General features: G+C 38.7%; 1 protein-coding gene across 1 annotated transcript in view; it reads right to left on the bottom strand.

Annotated features, from left to right (window-relative positions):
• Nucleotides 1-1,945: 1,945 nt before the first annotated feature.
• The window catches only part of ZBBX (zinc finger B-box domain containing), a 57,683-nt gene continuing 40,316 nt past the window's right edge, over nucleotides 1,946-19,312 (bottom strand). Inside the window, exons 16-20 of the mRNA XM_053460387.1 lie at nucleotides 17,926-18,085; nucleotides 8,339-8,503; nucleotides 4,532-4,768; nucleotides 3,475-3,592; nucleotides 1,946-2,285 (exon numbers count right to left, since the gene is read on the bottom strand). Of these exons, the coding sequence (XP_053316362.1) occupies nucleotides 2,177-2,285; nucleotides 3,475-3,592; nucleotides 4,532-4,768; nucleotides 8,339-8,503; nucleotides 17,926-18,085 (789 nt within the window). The 3' untranslated portion in view covers nucleotides 1,946-2,176. The remainder of the gene's footprint in view (nucleotides 2,286-3,474; nucleotides 3,593-4,531; nucleotides 4,769-8,338; nucleotides 8,504-17,925; nucleotides 18,086-19,312) is intronic.

Below are 19,312 nucleotides of genomic sequence, written 5' to 3'. Positions count from 1 at the left end.
AAGTCACAGTAATGTGGACGTAAACAAGAGGAAATCTGCTTATAAAGTAAACTATATAGATACAATTCATTGGTGGTTATCCAAAAAGAGTGATCATGGTTTAATGTTGGTGGAAGACCACTTTTTCAAAGAGCAACCTGAAGACTAGTATGTAATTACAGTGTTCTGCATTTATGTTAGAAGGTTTCTTTAAATTGGTTGCCTTTTGTTGAAGAAGAATAAGGTATTACATCTCACTGACTGTTCATACTGAAAATACTATGCGATTCCCCCAATACTAACCAATAGTTACTTCATTGCTCCCCTTTGAATTCATTTGTATTTTTTTCTTCTTATATAGTGGATTATACACATAATGGATGGATCACTTCACCTCTATAGTTCTGAACATTTGTAATTATGAAAACGGTCATAATTAATTAAGTAAATCTGTTTTTAGTACATTATATTTTAGCAACCACGCGGACAAACAAAACACATTTTGCTTGCGGTACAGTTTTAGCTGTAATATTAAGCAGGTCACTTCCTTCATTGTGCAATAAATGCAAATTGCAAACTAAAGATAACAGAGTAGCAATTCCAATGCCAATCATTCATACGGGCATATACATAAAGCGTATGTTTAAGAAAACACAATCTAAATAAGAAAGTAACTATCATTTTCACACATGGCCCGGTATCACATTGCTCTTAAATATGCATATGGGAGGATTGCAATCAGAGAGATTATAGAGATTTCTTATTACTCATTATGAAATTGCATGTTGCCAACTTTCAATTAAACCCCAGAAATAGAGTCTATTTGTTTTACGGGAAATAAATGCAATCATTATAAGATGATGTAAATGTACTTGATTATCCTTCGAAGCCTGATATCGTGGAACTCTGGGATATATCTGTGCATATATTTTTGTTTGGCACTTGGACATTTCTGGAACAAGTATCTGTATCCATGTTTCATTGATGCTTTAACCCTTTTAATGCAAGAGAGCTGGATATTATCTCACTCAGGGCAGGCTCCAAGGGATTTATTCAACAAATTAGAAGTGCGGCAGATTCAACTCATCAACCTGTGTATTATGAAGGACTAAACCTGAATGTGTATTGGATGTGTTATGGATAGTGCACAATGAGTATTGCCAGTCATTTGTGCACCAGGTCACTCCACTAATGGAACACTTGGCTCATGTGGCCACTAAGGCAGAGTGTTGCCAGTGCTCCCGTGAGCATAGGAAACATATAGGGATAGCTTTTAAACAGTTTTAGTGGGGGTCTGATGATGTAGTTCAGTGTGTCATTGTATATACACCTACCCTAATGAAGTTAAATAACAAGATTCATTCTATAACTATGTGTGTACAAGTGTCCTATACTGGACATCATTTAACACACTGATTTGTGATATGTTGTTACTCTGGTACTTTGGCTTGTATTCTGTGAATACCATGTAACACTCACAGTTGAAAAGTCATATGCAAAACTCGTAGTTACAGTAGATTGTTATAAAATGAAAAAAAAATTATACTGGAGTTTTTACCACCTGGGAATGTACGCAGTAAATTTTGAGCGAAAATAGTAAAAATAGACAGTATTCGAACTGATCTTGGTTTTCATCAATGTTATTTATACCTGTAATTTTCTTTTAATAGACGGAAAGAATAAAGCAATACGTTATTTAGCTCAGAGAAAATCCATATAAAATTACTGGTGTCACAAGGGGATCTACCACTTAGCTGACTGTATGAGCCATCAGTAATTCTTCCTATTGTATTACACTGCAAATCTATTTTATTGTAATATTTATATCCTGCTTCCTAGCCCCTTGTCTTACTGATGTTAAATCTAGAAATTATGTTAATGGAAAATAACCTAAAAAAGTATCTATTACTGGAATTGGGATTTGGGGGAGGAACAAAAGCTGAAGTCAAGCCAGAATGGTCTTAAGTGTAATTTTTTATTCAGGCAGAGGTCCTCGTGGAAGGTGAGTCTTTCTGCACTTTAGAACTTAGATGGCTTAACCATCTGTATACAAACATCCATCCATACATACAAACATAAAATACAATACAATCCTCCAAGCGACTAATAAAAATGCCAAACAAATGCAAACAAAAAAACTTTAATACAACACCATCCAACTGAGATAAATAAAAATATTTCTTTCAACACTGATTGGTTACTGGAGTGACAGAACATTGAGTTTGTCCTGCAGGCTCTCTTCATCTTCGCCTGAATCACTTTCTCCATCACAGCTTTGCAGGGATTCCATGGAAATCATGTGCGAGCTGAAATAAAAATAATAGTCATCACAGCATACATATGAAAGAACCTAATTATATATCTATGAGATTATGAGACGCAGCTGTTGTTACTAAATGTGACATCAACAATAAAGCAGATGCACTCACACGAAGCAAGGGCTCTAAAGGGTACAATTTATTGTGTGTCTGTCCCCCAAAAATCAACAGGTTCTGATTATGACATGCAATTGCTGGTGACAATGAAAACAAGCACACATGCAGCTGCAGAAATGTTCAGTACCGGTTTTCCACCATTACAAAACCCCCAAAAATGTATAAAAGTCACGGGCATTTCTTTAGTTGTGTGCTACATTTATCACATGTTTCTGAATGGCCAAAACATACCTATATGATGGGCTAACATCTCTTAACATATGTCAGATTTGTAAAATATTGGTTAAATCCATTTCAAACTCTTGAAAATACTTTGTTTCCTAAGGACACTCACCTAAGTCAACACATTTTTTTTTAATTTGATTTTCTCAAAATCTGCTAAATACAAAGCTGATTATGAAAATATGGTCAGATGCATGTTGGGATATACAGTATCTTTGCATAAGATGATGCTTTAAAAGGATTTCCTCAGTAAAAAAATGGAATTACATTTCCCGACATCATGCAAAATATAAATACGTCATGTTTAAAGCTCAATTCTGCACATTAAATGCACGTTATCATTCACAAGCAGCGTATACCACACTTTTCTAGGAGCTCAGAATGTTCTACAGCCAAAAGTCTTACAGTAATATGTATTTAAACAACAGAAATATGTTTACATCAAATTGTGTATGTAAAATATATCATACTTTCAGAAATGGCTCTTGGTAATGTCATGTCCCTAGTCACATCTCTAACCACACACTCTAAAGCAAAAGTGTCCCTCTTTAGCCGTTTGAAATGTTGGTTCTTCGCATTTCTTCCTTTGTCTCATGCTTAACTTATTTTTGACTGCTGTCCACACTCCATGCCAATCCCTCCACTTACCTCTGCCTGACTCTACGGTACAACCAGATGGATATTCATGTTTGAGGGGCAGTATGTGAGACAAAGTAGACTGTGTGAGACAGCAGGTATAATATATATGTGTATATAAAAAAAATGATTTTACAAAACATATTGAGAACAACAAATTATGAACCTGTAATGGTTGCCAAATGAAAGGAGAACTGCATACCTATTTGGAGGCAGACGTGCCATTAAGGGAGACTGAGCATCCAACGTTGATAACTTGCCACGTCTGGTGCTTTGAACGGGTCCATTGGAGGTCACTGGGTAGTTAGCATCTGTATTACCTAAAACAGACTGGCCGTTGATTATTTTGTAGACAGGGGTGTAAATGACTGGCTTAGAGATCTAGAATATTACTTTTGTGATGCTGCCCACAATTATGAGTTTTCAATGTCCATTTTGTAAAAGGTCACAATTTTACATTCAACGGCATGTTTCTACCAGGCCACAAATTAAATATACGATCCATAAAACAATTAAGCCTAGTGATAACTGGATCAGCAGAGTTAACAAAGCATATATTTCCATTACATCTGATTGTAATAATCTGACACTAAAACGGTTTAAAAGGCGGCGTGAAATGGCTTTAACATTGTGTAAGCTAGTGCAAAAGGTCACGCTTGCAATAGAAGGTCTAAATGAACACTGGTGGAACGTAGATACAGATTTCACTTTGAAAAAAGGAACATTTACAGCAAGGCTAATTATGCGGAGTCAAATCCAGCTTTCAGATGGCAATAAATGATTGATTGAGAGGCAAAACATGCTGCCCCCCATTCCATCAGGAACATTACCTGGTTGGTGAGTTTCACTGGCAGGAATGGCCAAGTTGGTGTATTCTACCCTTCTGCCCACACCTCTACCTGATCACTTCTTAGACCTTTTTTGCTGTGCTACTTTACAGAAAGAATAGTAGATAACTGGAATAAACTTCCAGTGGAAGACAGCAAAGAAATTCTAGGAAACTTTGGATGTGCGGAAAGCTACCCTAAATAATTAATAAGTAAAAGCAATGTGTTGCTTTCTGTCATCACTGTCTATGCATTTATGTTGCTCTGCAGAGTATGATGGCACAATATAAATGAATAATAATAAACTACAATTTGAAATAATCATAAACTACTAAATTAGATACTGTGTTTAACATTAAGCCACATCTTAGTGATACAAAACAGAGATCCATATGCATGTCTTTTGCGTTCCTGGCATAGAGAGTTAATTACCTGGGAGATATCTTAACGCATCCAGTTCTTTTCCCAATACAGTCAACATTTTCTGTTCTTCGGTAAGTTCAGACAGAGGGTCATCATTATCTGTTGAGTCAATGAATTCTATTTCGGAAATTTCACTGGCTGCTCTTGATAACGGCCGTATTGTTGCTGAACTAGGTCGTGGGGTACGGCTAGACTCTGAAATCTGCCATGTAGATCTTGCGGAAGAAGGTCTTTTGTAATGGCCCCCTGAAAAGAATGTTTTCACATGAGATCCAAATCATTGTTTTTATAAATGTCCAGTTAGTGAGGTAAAAAATGGATATAGCTGAATCTTAAACCATCCGGCACATCTAGTCTGCCTTCCTTTACCGGCGTAAAGACTCAAACCTTGATCAGTCATTAGTCTCCCCCTAGAGTCAAGTTCGGTAATGACCCTCCCTCATTGATACTGTGTGCTCAGAAATGACATCACTTCTCTGTGCGCAGTGTCAGTGAGGGAGGCTGATTGCCACACATCGCGGGAACCAATCAAATTGCAGTATCGTGTATGTCTGTGTATATATATATCTACCGGTATATGCACACACACAGACATATATATGTCTGTGTGTATGTATATATGTGTGCGCATGTGTATGCATGTATATGTGTGTGTATTTTCATGTGTATAAGTAGATGCGTGTTTGTATATGTATGTTTGGGTGGGGAAAGAATAAGCCTTAGAAAAGATGAAAACTGTAAAAGTTAGACAAGCAAGATAAAAGAAAAGGAAACAAAGATAGAAAAAAGTGAGGAAATAAAGAAAGAAAGCAGGTTGTTGAAGAGAAGAAATCCAGATAAAGGGGGCCAAAGCTCCTTTCCCTCTTGAACTGTACTTTACACACATTCCCCATCAATTTTTCAAACAATATTTTAAATTTTGAGAGTATGATGCTATCAAAAGTAAAACAGATACTATTTTCAAACATCCCATAATTTACAAAATATCTAAAAAGTGATTCTGGTGACAAACTTTGAAAACGTTTATACTTACAGCAACCAAAAAGTGATAAGTACTGTACCGTCAAGTACATTTACTGGTTGCTATGGTGATAAGACCACTCTTCAAAGTCTACATAACATTATATATATATAATGTTATATACACACACACACACACACACACACACACACACACACACATATACACACACACTCCCCAGTGTGTGTCTGCGTGTGATTTAAAGACAGTGGTAAACTTGTGTGGTTACATCTGCTTCTGCTCTCATTGTTCTTTGTGACATTGGTTAGGTCACATTAGTGTCTCTATGGGATGGATGTTAAAAATAGAAAGGATTGAAAGCGATGTGTGGGAAGGACAAATAACTAAGAATCTCTTTAACGATATAGCTTGGATAGATAAATACATAGAAACAGCTATGCTTTGTTTACTGGCAAAATCTTAGTAGCAGAAAAAGGACACGCTATGTCCTAATCACCAGCTAGTGACCTGCAATAACTATACAAAAGCCTTATCCAGGTAAAGAACTTAATCTTGACTGGGTGTCATGTTAAGTACAGCAAGAATATGCATGAACCAACCAAAAGATATATGAATGTTCTAAATATAAAATGTCCTTGCTGAGCACAACCTGCTATAGAATAAAACACAATGGTTGCGTGTTGCCAAGAAGGAATTGATTATGAGCAACACTGTTGTATATACAACCACTTAACTCAGCACCAGCCTGATGGTATAAGCAGAATTTAATTTGTTGTCTTCCTAAAATTTGGATGATGTACATGTTGTATGATATTTTGAAGTGTGTCATAATGGATCTTGGAGAAATGGGATTAAATAATGATTGTACTTTTGCAGTCTTGTTTTCAAAAAACCTTCCAGTCCTTAGAAATAGGAAAATCAGTTCTTAAGAAGTTAAATTCCATCGCTGTCTTAGCCTCTATCGCTTCTGACGGTAGGCTGCTCCATCTATCTTCCACACTCTCAGTTAATTTTGTGAGATGCCGACAAAGGCCTGAAATACAACTCAATTGTCCTTACCTGAAGCTTGCAAAATTGGGTGTTTAAAATACCCCCCCCACACACACATTACATGATTAACCCTTAAAGGATGGAGGCTGTAATATTATATCCCTGAAAAAACAGCATTTAAGCTTGATGATGTAGTATTACATCCTCGGTAACTCTCACTGCTTGTGGCTAATTACAGCCTTAACCCGGCAGCAGGAGTGAACAGCAGTCTTTGCCCATTTTTTTAACAATTAAGGTTTTTTTTTTTTATTTTTTATCTGCACAGGCTATGTATAGCTTTTATAGGTAAAACTGAAAATTAGGGTTTTTTTGTCCAAAATCTTTCCCATTTTAATATTTTTGTACTAAAAAATGATAAAATGATTGATTTACATGAATGGTTTGTAGACCCCATTTGTCTTGAAAAAAACCCAATATATATTATTAGCAAAAGTGCTAAGAACCCTTTGAGTCCCACTGGGAGAAAAGCGCTATATAAATACTTGTTGTTGTAGTTCTTAAGTATAAAAAAATAACCTTAGTCCTTAGTAAAAATAACAAACAACCAACTAGCTTTTAAGGAATAAGCAAATAAAAAATAGGACCACCTATTAACCAAGGGAAGGCCAACAATTGCAAGTCACAGCCCATGTACAGATGTACAGGGGCAGGGAGCAATAAAACATCTTGAAGTGTATGCAGCCCAACTAAACTCCCATCCCCTGCTTATTGGGATAGGAGGGGGGCAAAAGTTCTGAAAATACCCCATGTGAGGCATGGAGCTTTTACCATGCCTCACTTTTACCCTCATACTGTACCCAGTGGGATGTGGTTACGAATAAAAAAAAAACCCTACTGGCATGGGGGTTCAGTTAGGCTTAACCGTGCCCCTTCTCATTCCACTCCTCTTCCCTCCATCATCCTTTACCTACGGGATGGAAGATTACTTATTCATTTATTACAAATAAACTACCATCTGAACCCTACCTCTAAGTAGGGTGAGTAGGGTGCCTTCAAAGGGTGCGACATGTCTATGGAACCTAGCCAAAAGGAGAATAAACTGGCAGCATGTGAATGCACGTCCCATATGAAACAGGGATCATTGAAATAAATTAAGAAGGCATTGGTTGCCCAATGAACAACTGAAATGAATTTTGATAAATTAATTTAGACGTAAAACATGAAGAGTAATAACTCATGCCAATAATCATCATCTGTTACTCAATAGTGGATCATTTTAAAGCTCATTTTTCAACTTTGTCCATTTAGTAAAACTTTTCTTGCTGTATTTTGATTTTGTGTTGGATTTGTTTACCACATTTGTCAATTGAGAGAAATAGACGTCATAGCCAACAATGGCTGCACTTATCACAATAAAATTTAACAACTGGGAAGTGCACAGCATCTAAAATCACAACCATAGACACATTTTTATGTTGAAATGACATTTTTAGTATGTTTAAGCAGTAGGGAATTTTTGTTTTATTCATAAACACAAGTCGACAGGATATTTGGTTTTTATAGTCAGAAATGGCTTTTCTGTAAGAGTGAAGCACATTTTCAAGTAGGTCACAGTTTTCATAATGCTCCATGGTTCTGTAATTCGTGCATTTGGGTTATGAACACACAACACAACTGTGAAGCATGTCCTCTACTCACACACAGACAATAAATTGCCACTGGACAGTTTTGATATATGCCACCAGTATCGTAGTGACAGCATCTGACACTCCACACACTCATCAATGTGACAAAACATGTCTTATATGTCTATATCACAATATGGAGTAATTCCAAGAGCTCACCTGTTAGTGGTCTCTGCAATGATCTCTGACTGGATGGTCTGGGGCTAAAACTTTGCTCCATAAAATTACACAGGTACTGAGCCTGTGCCTTTTCAACAATCTCATGGACAATATTATCATCTGCACAGTCACTTAAGCTACTTTCTGGTCTCCAGTAGCTTTGACCTGGAATAAAGAAAATACATTTATTAAGAATTTTTTTTTTATTAAACTCAAATCCATCAGATTTGTCCTATGCTGGATCATACCATCTTTTATGAAAACACACAGGCATTGCTTAAGAAATTAAAAAACAAAAACCTTTTCCCCTCACACATTCCAAGCATGAAATACTAAATAAAACTGTAATCACAAATCCATTCTCTTACAATAGAATTTATCAGTCTCTAATCAATATTTAACCGGCTACTTAATTTTATCACGTACCGAGACTGATAATGTTGACCACATTGTTGTGTTCCATTTTGTGTGGTCTTTTGTCTGACATAGCTTGATACACGAATTTCTTTGTATTTTTCCTTTTTCTTGTGCTTGTGATCTTTTATTTGTATAGTACAGTTGCATTTGCATTATTTTATGTTTTTTTCTGGTATGCTAAAGTATTATTATCCATCTAAGTAATACAGTATTTTCAAGTTATGTGACAATATATTTTTCCGTGTGGGCCCAACTTCAACTAACTACTCTTGGGCTAATATGGCTATATATGTATTGCTACGCAGGTTTACACATTCAGCAGAGTTTATTCCCAGGTCTGTGCGTTGTGGTTTGAAATGCAGAAGGTTGAGACTTCTTTTATAAATCTTCTTAACAGACTTGGAAAGTCACTATGATGCAGTTTTCTGGCTCTGGTTAATTGTTGTAGATGTCAAGGGCTTGGCTGTAGAGATGGTGTGACCAAATGGTGAGTTAGAGTGGTGGTAGGGTGACAACATGTCCCGTGCAGCCCCAACCAGGACAATGCATTGTCCCGAATGAGACATCTGAGTGCAGGAGGTCTCAGCCAATCAGGAGAGACTTCTCAACTCTCCTAATTGCCGGAGAGTCCCTCCTTCACACCAAGCACAGTGTAGGCTGCAGCCAGCACCAGGTATGTCTGTTTGACTGTGTGTATGTGACTGTGTTTGTCTGTTTGTGTGACTGTGTGTGTAATGTCTGGTAATAGAGAAGCTAATTCTATGGATCTGGTCATGCCTGGTAATAGAGGGGTTAACACTTGAATCTACTAATGTCTGTAATGAGTGTATATATATTAAGTCTGAAATCTACATAGTTTTCAAAACTTCCTAATAATTACTATATAATAGTATATGTGAATCAGTGTGTATGTGAGATTGTCAGGACGCGGGCCAGCAGGTCGGGTAGCAGCCCAATTGCAGGGGATATCTGAGGCCCTGTCTGTACTCCGAGATGCATATCGACAGACAGGTAAGTACAGATAAGATATATATATCAGCCTAGCATGAGACTTAAGAATAGATTGTATTGCTGAACCGGAACAGGGCTGGTATATACAGTGGATAAGAAAGTCTTGCCAGACAGGCCTGGAACGGGAGGCCCACTGGGAGGGCAGACTGCAGGAAGCCCACAGACAGGGGAGACGGCAGGAAGCCCACTTGCAGGGGAACCGTAGCAGGGACAGGGGAACCGTAGTAGGGACAAAGCACATGGTTTGGAAGCCCTCAGGCAGGGGACACGGCTTGGAAGCCCTCAGGCAGGGCACACGGCTTGGAAGCCCTCAGGCAGGGCACACGGCTTGGAAGCCCTCAGGCAGGGCACACGGCTTGGAAGATAGGTAAGTCTGGGACACGCTGGGGTCTGGTACACAAATCAGGATCAGTGAAGAAGCCAAGGTCATACATGGGAAATCATAATCAAGCAGACTAACAGGGACTCAAGCCAAACAAATGCAAATGCCCAGACTAAAGGGCATAGCAGGTATATAAAGGTAGGGCTCAACTCAGGTAACAATGCTCAGTTGTCCAAAGTAATTGAATATGGGTGCTCCAGAGAGGGAAGGGTGGCCACTAGTAGCTGCAGGTAGACATGACTGAATATAATTGTTGCATATTCCTGGCAGGCAGGGTGAAGTTTGGGGTCATTTAGCTGTACTATTATAATTACAAAAGAGTTTTCTAATGATTAAGTATCTTGTTAGTGTTAAACTTGGATTAGCGAACACAACGTGCCATCGGAATACAGGAGTGATGGGAGTGATAAAGAATCTCTGTAAAATGTATGTTACATGTATGTGACGGTGTGTATCAGTGTGTATGGGAGATATATATATATATAATATAAAATGTATTTTATATGTATGTGTTGGTGTGTGTATATGTGAATCGGTGTGTGAGATATATATATATATAAAACAAAATGTATTTTATGTGTATGTGATGGTGTGTATATGTGAATCAGAGTGTGTATGTATATGTGTATATATATATATATATATATAATATATGCCCGTGTGTGTAATCTCATCTGCTTTGTAGTGTGTCCCTGAATGGCAGAGATAACATCACCCTAGGTGGTGGTGACCAGAAGAACAGTACCCACCACCCAAAAATGCCTCAGATCAAGATCGCATTCAAGGAGAACAGTAAGTTTGGGAACATTGCCTTAAATAATGCCACCTGTTTAATAATGTATTTTTATTGCATTAAAGGAAGTAAATATATCTGATATTTTTATTTATCAATGTCTTTTGGCTGCTATTTACACTGACAATTATACACAATGTAAGATGGAAATTACACTACATCTTAAAGCGGTGACAACAGAAATGAAACTAACGTTAACAACACATCATTATTTTTGCATCTCAAAACAAATACACATATTTAATTTATTTTGTGGGGTAAACATTGCCTATAATTTTGCAATGAGTGGATTGTACAGCTTTAGTGAATCTGTTCACGAGAACCCTTAAGCAGATTTGTTCAGTTCTATTAATGCTAAAATGTCAACCATGAAATTCAAATAATTGCCACTTAGTACTTTCCACGGCACAGTACAGCCTTCTGATATCATTCTAATAAGGATATTGGCTCCAAAAAACATGTTAAAATGCATAAACCTTACGTATGTACAAAAATAGATATCTTTGGAAAACAGAAGACTAAAGGAAAGGAAATTTAATGCACAACATATACAGAGTTGATAGACTAAGCCTGGAAAGGTCCCTCCTAGGCTAAAACTTGAGGACCAAAATACAGATGTGGAGGAAGAAATTGACACACTACAACTTTTTGACAAGCAGAACTGGGTATAAGTTGGGCTCAATCGCGTGATTTCATTGGGTATTCTGCCTTATCAATGAAGCAGCGATTCCCTTTGTTCCCAAAACTATGTACAACAAGCCTAACATCATGGGCGTAGGAACCCCTAAAAATCTGGGGGGGATAGCATTTTTACTGGTAGGGTATACCTGATTTTTATGACATTGCATTATAAATACATAGACATTAATACGTAGTTGGTCCCCCTTTGGCGCTATAACGGCTTCCACTCTTCTGGGAACGATTTCCACAAGATTTTGGAGAGTTTCTGTGGGGAATTTTTGCAACCATGCCTTTATGGACCTTGTTTTGTACACTGGGGCACAGACCTTCCCCAAAACTGTTCCCACAAAGTTAGAAGCATAGTGCTGTCCAAAATGTCTTGGTTTATCACCTTCAGCTCATAAAACGTTCTACTGGATGAATGGGAGAAAATTCCCACAGAAACAGAAAAATCTTACAACCACAGATGGACCCCGCTGGACACGGCCACAGAGACTACTATGATGTATTGAAGGATCCATCTAAGACTCCTAACGCGTCATGCACACAGGAACATATCCACACACTTAGACACTTGAATAACATACACACTCATGCACACACTAACACACACACACAATAATATACCCAAAAAGATTCCAACCCTAATATACCTAGACACATGCCCACTATAACACACCTGAAAACAGACTAACATACCCACAAAAACAGATGTGCACAATAACATACCCACAAACATACGCTATCACACCCAGACACGCATTCAAACACATCATTCACTTACTCTGCCTACCCCTAGATTTAACGAGTGGCGCTTTGTATTAGTGATGCCCTAGACCAAGTAGCACCCCGCAATATTCTCTTGTGTCCAAATGCTATATACAGTGACACACACCCATTTTAACCAGAAATAGGCCTGGATTTAACCCTAGGCGCCCCTGAGTTAAACATGTGTTACAGGGAATCATTCTCTTCCCTTTAAGTACGACATGCCTGCTCATACACACACATATGCACTGCTCTTACGCATGCCTGCCCACAAAAACACACATATACGCTGCAGTTTCCTGCACATACACACTTGCCAGTACTCACACATATGCACTACCCTTATACACGCCTGCCCAAACATACATAAACTGCTCACACACACATGCCTCCCCATAAATATACACTGCCCTTGAACATACTTACACAGACGTATACACTATAAGACAAATACACTCCTAATATTCACACATATACACTGCCCATACACACATACACATATACACTGCCCATACACACATACACACTGCCCATACAGACGTACCCATACACACTGCCCATACAGACGTACACATATACACTGCCCATACACACGTACACATATACACGTACACATATACACTGCCCATACACACGTACACATATACACTGCCCATACACACATACACACTGCCCATACAGACGTACCCATACACACTGCCCATACAGACGTACACATATACACTGCCCATACACACGTACACATATACACTGCCCATACACACGTACACATATACACTGCCCATACACACATACACATATACACTGCCCATACACACGTACACTGCCCATACACACGTAAACATATACACTGCCCATACACACGTACAGATATACACTGCCCATACACACGTACACATACACACTGCCCATACACACGTACACATACACACTGCCCATACACACGTACACATACACACTGCCCATACACACGTACACATATACACTGCCCATACACACGTACACATATACACTGCCCATACACACGTACACATATACACTGCCCATACACGCGTACACATATACACTGCCCATACACGCGTACACATATACACTGCCCATACACGCGTACACATATACACGTACACATATACACTGCCCATATACACGTACACATATACACTGCCCATACACACGTACATATATACACTGCCCATACACACGTACACATATACACTGCCCATACACACACACACATATACACTGCCCATACACACATACACATACACACATACACTGCCCATACACACGTCCACATATACACTGCCCATACACACGTCCACATATACACTGCCCATACACACGTCCACATATACACTGCCCATACACACGTACACATATACACTGCCCATACACACGTACACATATACACTGCCCATACACACGTACACATATACACTGCCCATACACACGTACACATATACACTGCCCATACACACGTACACATATACACTGCCCATACACACGTACACATATACACTGCCCATACACACGTACACATATACACTGCCCCTCGTTTTGCACATAAGACCCCCCCCCTCGTTTTGCACATCAGACCCTTTTACACATCAGACCCCCCCCCCTCGTTTTGCACATCAGACCCCCCCCTCGTTTTGCACATCAGACCCCCCCCGTTTTGCACATCAGACCCCCCCCTCGTTTTGCACATCAGACCCCCCCCTCGTTTTGCACATCAGACCCCCCCTCGTTTTGCACATCAGACCCCCCCTCGTTTTGCACATCAGACCCCCCTCGTTTTGCACATCAGACCCCCCCCTCGTTTTGCACATCAGACCCCCCCCTCGTTTTGCACATCAGACCCCCCCCTCGTTCTTCACATCTCTTACCTTTCTCTTCTTCCTTTCTGCTTTCTCTTCATCCTCTCCTGGTTTGCCGCTCACTCTCAGTGCAGTGCGGCTGCGCACAGCTGTTTATGCTGAGCGCCGGGGCTGGGATGTAAACGTCATATCCCATAGCCCGGTGCTCAGTGACAGAGATCACACCGGTAAGTGTGCCCTTAATGTTGGACTGGTTAGGGAAATCCCCAACCAGTCCTGCACGCTGCAGCTGCTGATCGGGCAGCTGTGCACCGAGGGCACTTACCTCACACAGCCCTGGGGGGGATTTCTCTATTATCGGTCCCCCCCGCATGATTTCCTGGGGGGGATCTGTCCCCCCCGTCCCCCCCGGTTCCTACGCCCCTGCCTAACATATAGCATGATAGCTTGCACTCTACTAATTGGAGGTCTATCCTTGGAGACTTAGACAAGGGTCATTAACTCACTTATACCAAGAACGTTGTAATGATGGTACCTACTAAACACACTCAGTAGTAAAGATGTTGACTGCAACATTGATCAATGTCAACTCAGGGAGGTTCTTACCTGCCATAAACCCTGCTCGAGAGTGCTGCAATACTTAGTCCTATACAGTAACTATACCTTTGACAAAGATTATCCCCAAAACCTCTCATGTGAGGCAACAATGAAAATGAGAACTGGCCTTCTGGAGACCAACGTCCCCTGCTCCCCTCCCCAACAGACCAGTAAGGCTTGGACAATCAAGAGTTGATCAACTTAACCTGTTATAGAATGCAATAAGGGGTTGTTTTTGGCATGAACCACTAATCCCATTCCTGCTAGGGGGCAAGTGTCAAAGCTGGTGCTAAGAAGCCAGATTTTGTAGCATTAATGCAGCAAGAGAAAAAAATATCACTTGTTTCAATCTCAATTGAAGAGCAAATAATTTGTTTGTATTTTGTCGAGGGTGGTTTGCTTTTGTGGATAATCGATTTTGAAACAGGTAAATAAACAAGATAGTTTATAGACGTATTTTGAAACTACAAGCTAACGCGTTCTTTGGGAATACACTCCCGAGATGTTCAAACAACTGATATATAAAGTACTTACCATGTTCACACATTATTAAATGATGTCTTTTGCAAGTTGAATTCCCCATAGAAACACATTATTTACCTTATCTGCCACTAGAATTTTTACTGTATATGCCAGCGACAGCTTCATATAACGGACTTGAACTCATGACAAGCTACGGAAGGAAGGGTAATTACATGATTTCATGACTCTGGAAGCAGTCTGGTACAATTACCAAACCGTGCATTGAAATGTGTACCTGTCCACCTAGTTATTATTTATAATTATTTCCAGGAACAGCTCTACCTGTGGAAGATTGCATGGCAGTGTGAACATAATGTAAAAGCAAAACCTCTCGCTCCTAAAAATAAGAGAAAAGCACAAAAGACAAAAAAAGGTGACAAAATCATGAATTTCTTTGGCAGTGATTTGTATGCTTGCTGCTTGTTATTTGGTTCTTCAATGATTAGGCTTTTAAAGGGACAGCCACACACATTTTGATTCTGGGGTCTGTTTCTAAGACTGCTTTGTTACTCAATGGCTGATTCCAGATATTGTGGCTCCATTCACTGAACGTGGTTGGTAACGTGCCCTTGATGTGCTTGAGCACACATACAAGTGTTCCCAGTCCTTTCCCTGCTCATGACTAAACCTGCTGGCACAAATCGGACAGGGGCTTAATCTGGTTGCAAAGTGCTTCTTATAGAAACACTATACAAAAGGCAAAGGAAAGCTTTAAATTAAATGAAACAGCACAAATTAAACATATTTACGATTGTTTTTTTAAAGATGACATTGACCATGGTGTTACCGACCACAGGAGACTTGGCATTAGGAGCGAAGCCAAGACACGCATTCTTTCTCTTCTTATTGCTACATCTCATGCAGTCACACACTCATTTTTCCACATTTGGCTATCCTTCCCATAGTACATTTGAAAACAAAATGTTTTTAGCCAGTCTCAGATTAGAAACAACACAGATTTGTGCTGTTGCCTACTTTTTTTTTTTTTACTCACTTGCTCTATTACCTCGATTCCCTAGAATTAACAAGTAACTTTACCAGAACTGGATGCGGCACAACATACATCAGATCATGCTTTAATGCTGCCCGCTGGCTGTTGAACTGGCCTATTTGCCATAGGAAGAAACACTAGACAAACGTTAGTTCTAAAGCAAATAAGCAATGTGTTTGTTAATGGAAAAGAAAGAGTGATAGGTAGAACGTGACACAATATTTAAATATACAATTTAAAAATTAGATGCCAGATCCCCATTAACATTCATAAACTAAACGCTTAAGTTGCATTACAATTAAAATTGTATGAGGCAACGCTTTCAGTTGTGTGCTCGGATAATAAGTGAACTAACAGTTTGGCATTCAAAGAACAAGAGAACAAGCCGGGTAATTGGTACAACGGCGTCCATAAAGCCCTCATTATAATATTTCTACTGTATCGGGAAAGAGACTTCCTGGCATTCTTTAATTTACTCGAGGAAATGAAAGGTTTTCTGTTTGTTCCTTTGAAAGAGCGATATCCCACGCTGCTTGTTTGAGACCTAATTACCACATATTTAAGCCACAGGCAGAAAGTGGGCTAAAAAAAAAAAAAATCCAGATCATTCAATTTTATTATTACTGTATTATTGCCTTCTTTTGAAAGTTGTCTGTTTTCAAGTTTCGATTTTTACTTCCACGCAACAATATTGATTTATCATCTCTTGTATCATTATTGTAAAAAGAAAATCATAATGAAAAATGATTTAAAATAAGTGTCTAGTAGATGGCAACCATAAAATAAAAATGATGTGCCATAATATTTTGTGTCGCACCTTAAAATGGTTGTAAAGTATCCGAAAAAAAAGCTGCTTTTATTGAGTAAACATTTTATGCGGCGGAAAATATAAAAACAAAAGTAAGAATATTTTGAAAATCCTAATCCTTGCATTTACGACATCCTTTTATACTGTATAATAGGCTAAATTGCAGAGAATTTGTATATATATATATATATATATATATATATATATATATATATGCTTTATACATATTTTGAACGATGCAAAAAGAACAATAAGCATACAAATCAACTTCTAAGCATACATTCCAACTCTTTTTGTCATAGAAAAATAAAATTTGGCAGCACATAAGAACCATTCTGTCCATCTGGTCTGCCATTTATTTCATGATGTAAAGATTGAAACCTGAACTTAAACCTTAATGAATTATTGGTCTAGTCTTGTTAGGCTATCTTTATGCCTATCCCATGTATGTTTACATTTCCTCACTGTTTTAGCCTCATTTCTGCTGGGAGACTGTTCCACTCGTCTCTCCGCTATAGAATTTCTGGTCTGTTTTTCAATGAAGTAACTTTAAACAAACCAGTTTCTATGTATCTCTCACAGTAAAGGTCCTGAGACGTTGGCAGGTTTCCCAATGCATATACCACAGTTAGGAGTGTAATGTATTATCTCTCCATCTGTTGATTGGTAGGTAGGTGGGTAGTACAGAATCAGATTTTTGTTTCCCACATACCGAGTATATTTTCTAAACATCCAAAAATAAACATTCTGACAGCTTCAATGTTTCCCGATACTTAACAAAATACATTAGGTTTACCCACCTGCACAGATCGTGCTAGTTTCTATGCCGCGTTCGTAGGTTTGCGGCCGCCGGTGCTCAGGTCTGACTTCCTTTGGGTCAACGCCCAGAATGAAAAACCCTGCCAACCCATGGTATTCCGATACGGGGCTTTTTTCTCTAAGACCAATGCTCTCAAGCGCCTGTGTGGGATAAATAAGTCACATCACGGTATCGTACGATTTTGATGAATATTTTAAGAAATATTTGTGTTAGAGATCAAAAATCAAAAGATCCCACACATAAAGCAGCTATGAAAATGACTTCAGTTGCTGGCGTGTTATTTCAACCGGCATTTAAATGTCTAAGGTATCTGTGCTGCACAAATTATTTATCAAACTGTCAAATTCAGCTGTCAGCTTAATGATTTTTATTTTGAACAAGATAAAGATACACACTTGATAGAGTATTGAAGATAACACGCTTTCAGAACCCTCTAAAGCATTAAACTAGCTGCGTGTATGATTTGTCAAAGCATGGACAAACCAGTGAGTCCCCTGATGCCAGATTAATATATGATGGAGGTCACAAAGTACTCTGCCTTGAAACACTACATACCGGTTCACAAATTCTACATGGAATCCTCTGAAAGTGTAAGGCAGCGAGAACGCTGGAACACTCAATTCGAGGTCACTAGTTTATTTCGTGGATCTGCAGAAAAGTGTCACTCTCATAGCTTAAAAGACATAGCAACGTTTACATTTCTGAAATCTAGAAAATTTCCCATGTCACATTTAAAGTGACTTTATCATACTCTTAAACATAGGGGAATACAGCAATGTCAACGGTAACTGTACATGTGCCAGGTTTATTTTTTTTTATCTAATTTTATTTAAACCCTCTCCTATTGGCTCTTTTTTTTAAAGTTTAAAATACATACATACATACACATAAATGAGCCCAATATTAGTTTATAGGGCCTCTTATATTTCTGTTGAATCTTACCTATCCACTGGATATAGAGGCAAAAGGTGATAATTATTGACCTTATTTGCATGCGCCTACCCAGAATCCCTTGTGGTTGTGGCAGCACCATGAGATTTCTGAGGGAAAAAACAAGCCTTCTGGCTCTTCTGGTGTCTGTAGATAAGTGTTTAATAATACTTCTACTACCCCTTAATTGTAAGTGGAAGGGTTTTCCATCACCTTTAACCACCATAACTTATGTAATGTTGAATCTTTGGATTGTTCGTTGGCATACAGTTAATAGAATATGGCCATGGGACTGGGACAATACATTTAAATACAGCCAATTAGCTAAAGACGTTCTCTTTAAATTGACACACTGAATGCGACACTATATTTCATACAACTTTATGCAATACACCTGGGGGAAATGACATGGTTTTATGTGAATAAGCAATAGATTC

The sequence above is a fragment of the Spea bombifrons genome, chromosome 3, assembly GCF_027358695.1.
Source record: "Spea bombifrons isolate aSpeBom1 chromosome 3, aSpeBom1.2.pri, whole genome shotgun sequence".
Taxonomy (NCBI): Eukaryota; Metazoa; Chordata; class Amphibia; order Anura; family Pelobatidae; genus Spea; species Spea bombifrons.
The sequence above is the reverse complement of the archived record's forward strand: the minus strand, read 5'-3'. Positions and strand labels throughout refer to the sequence as shown.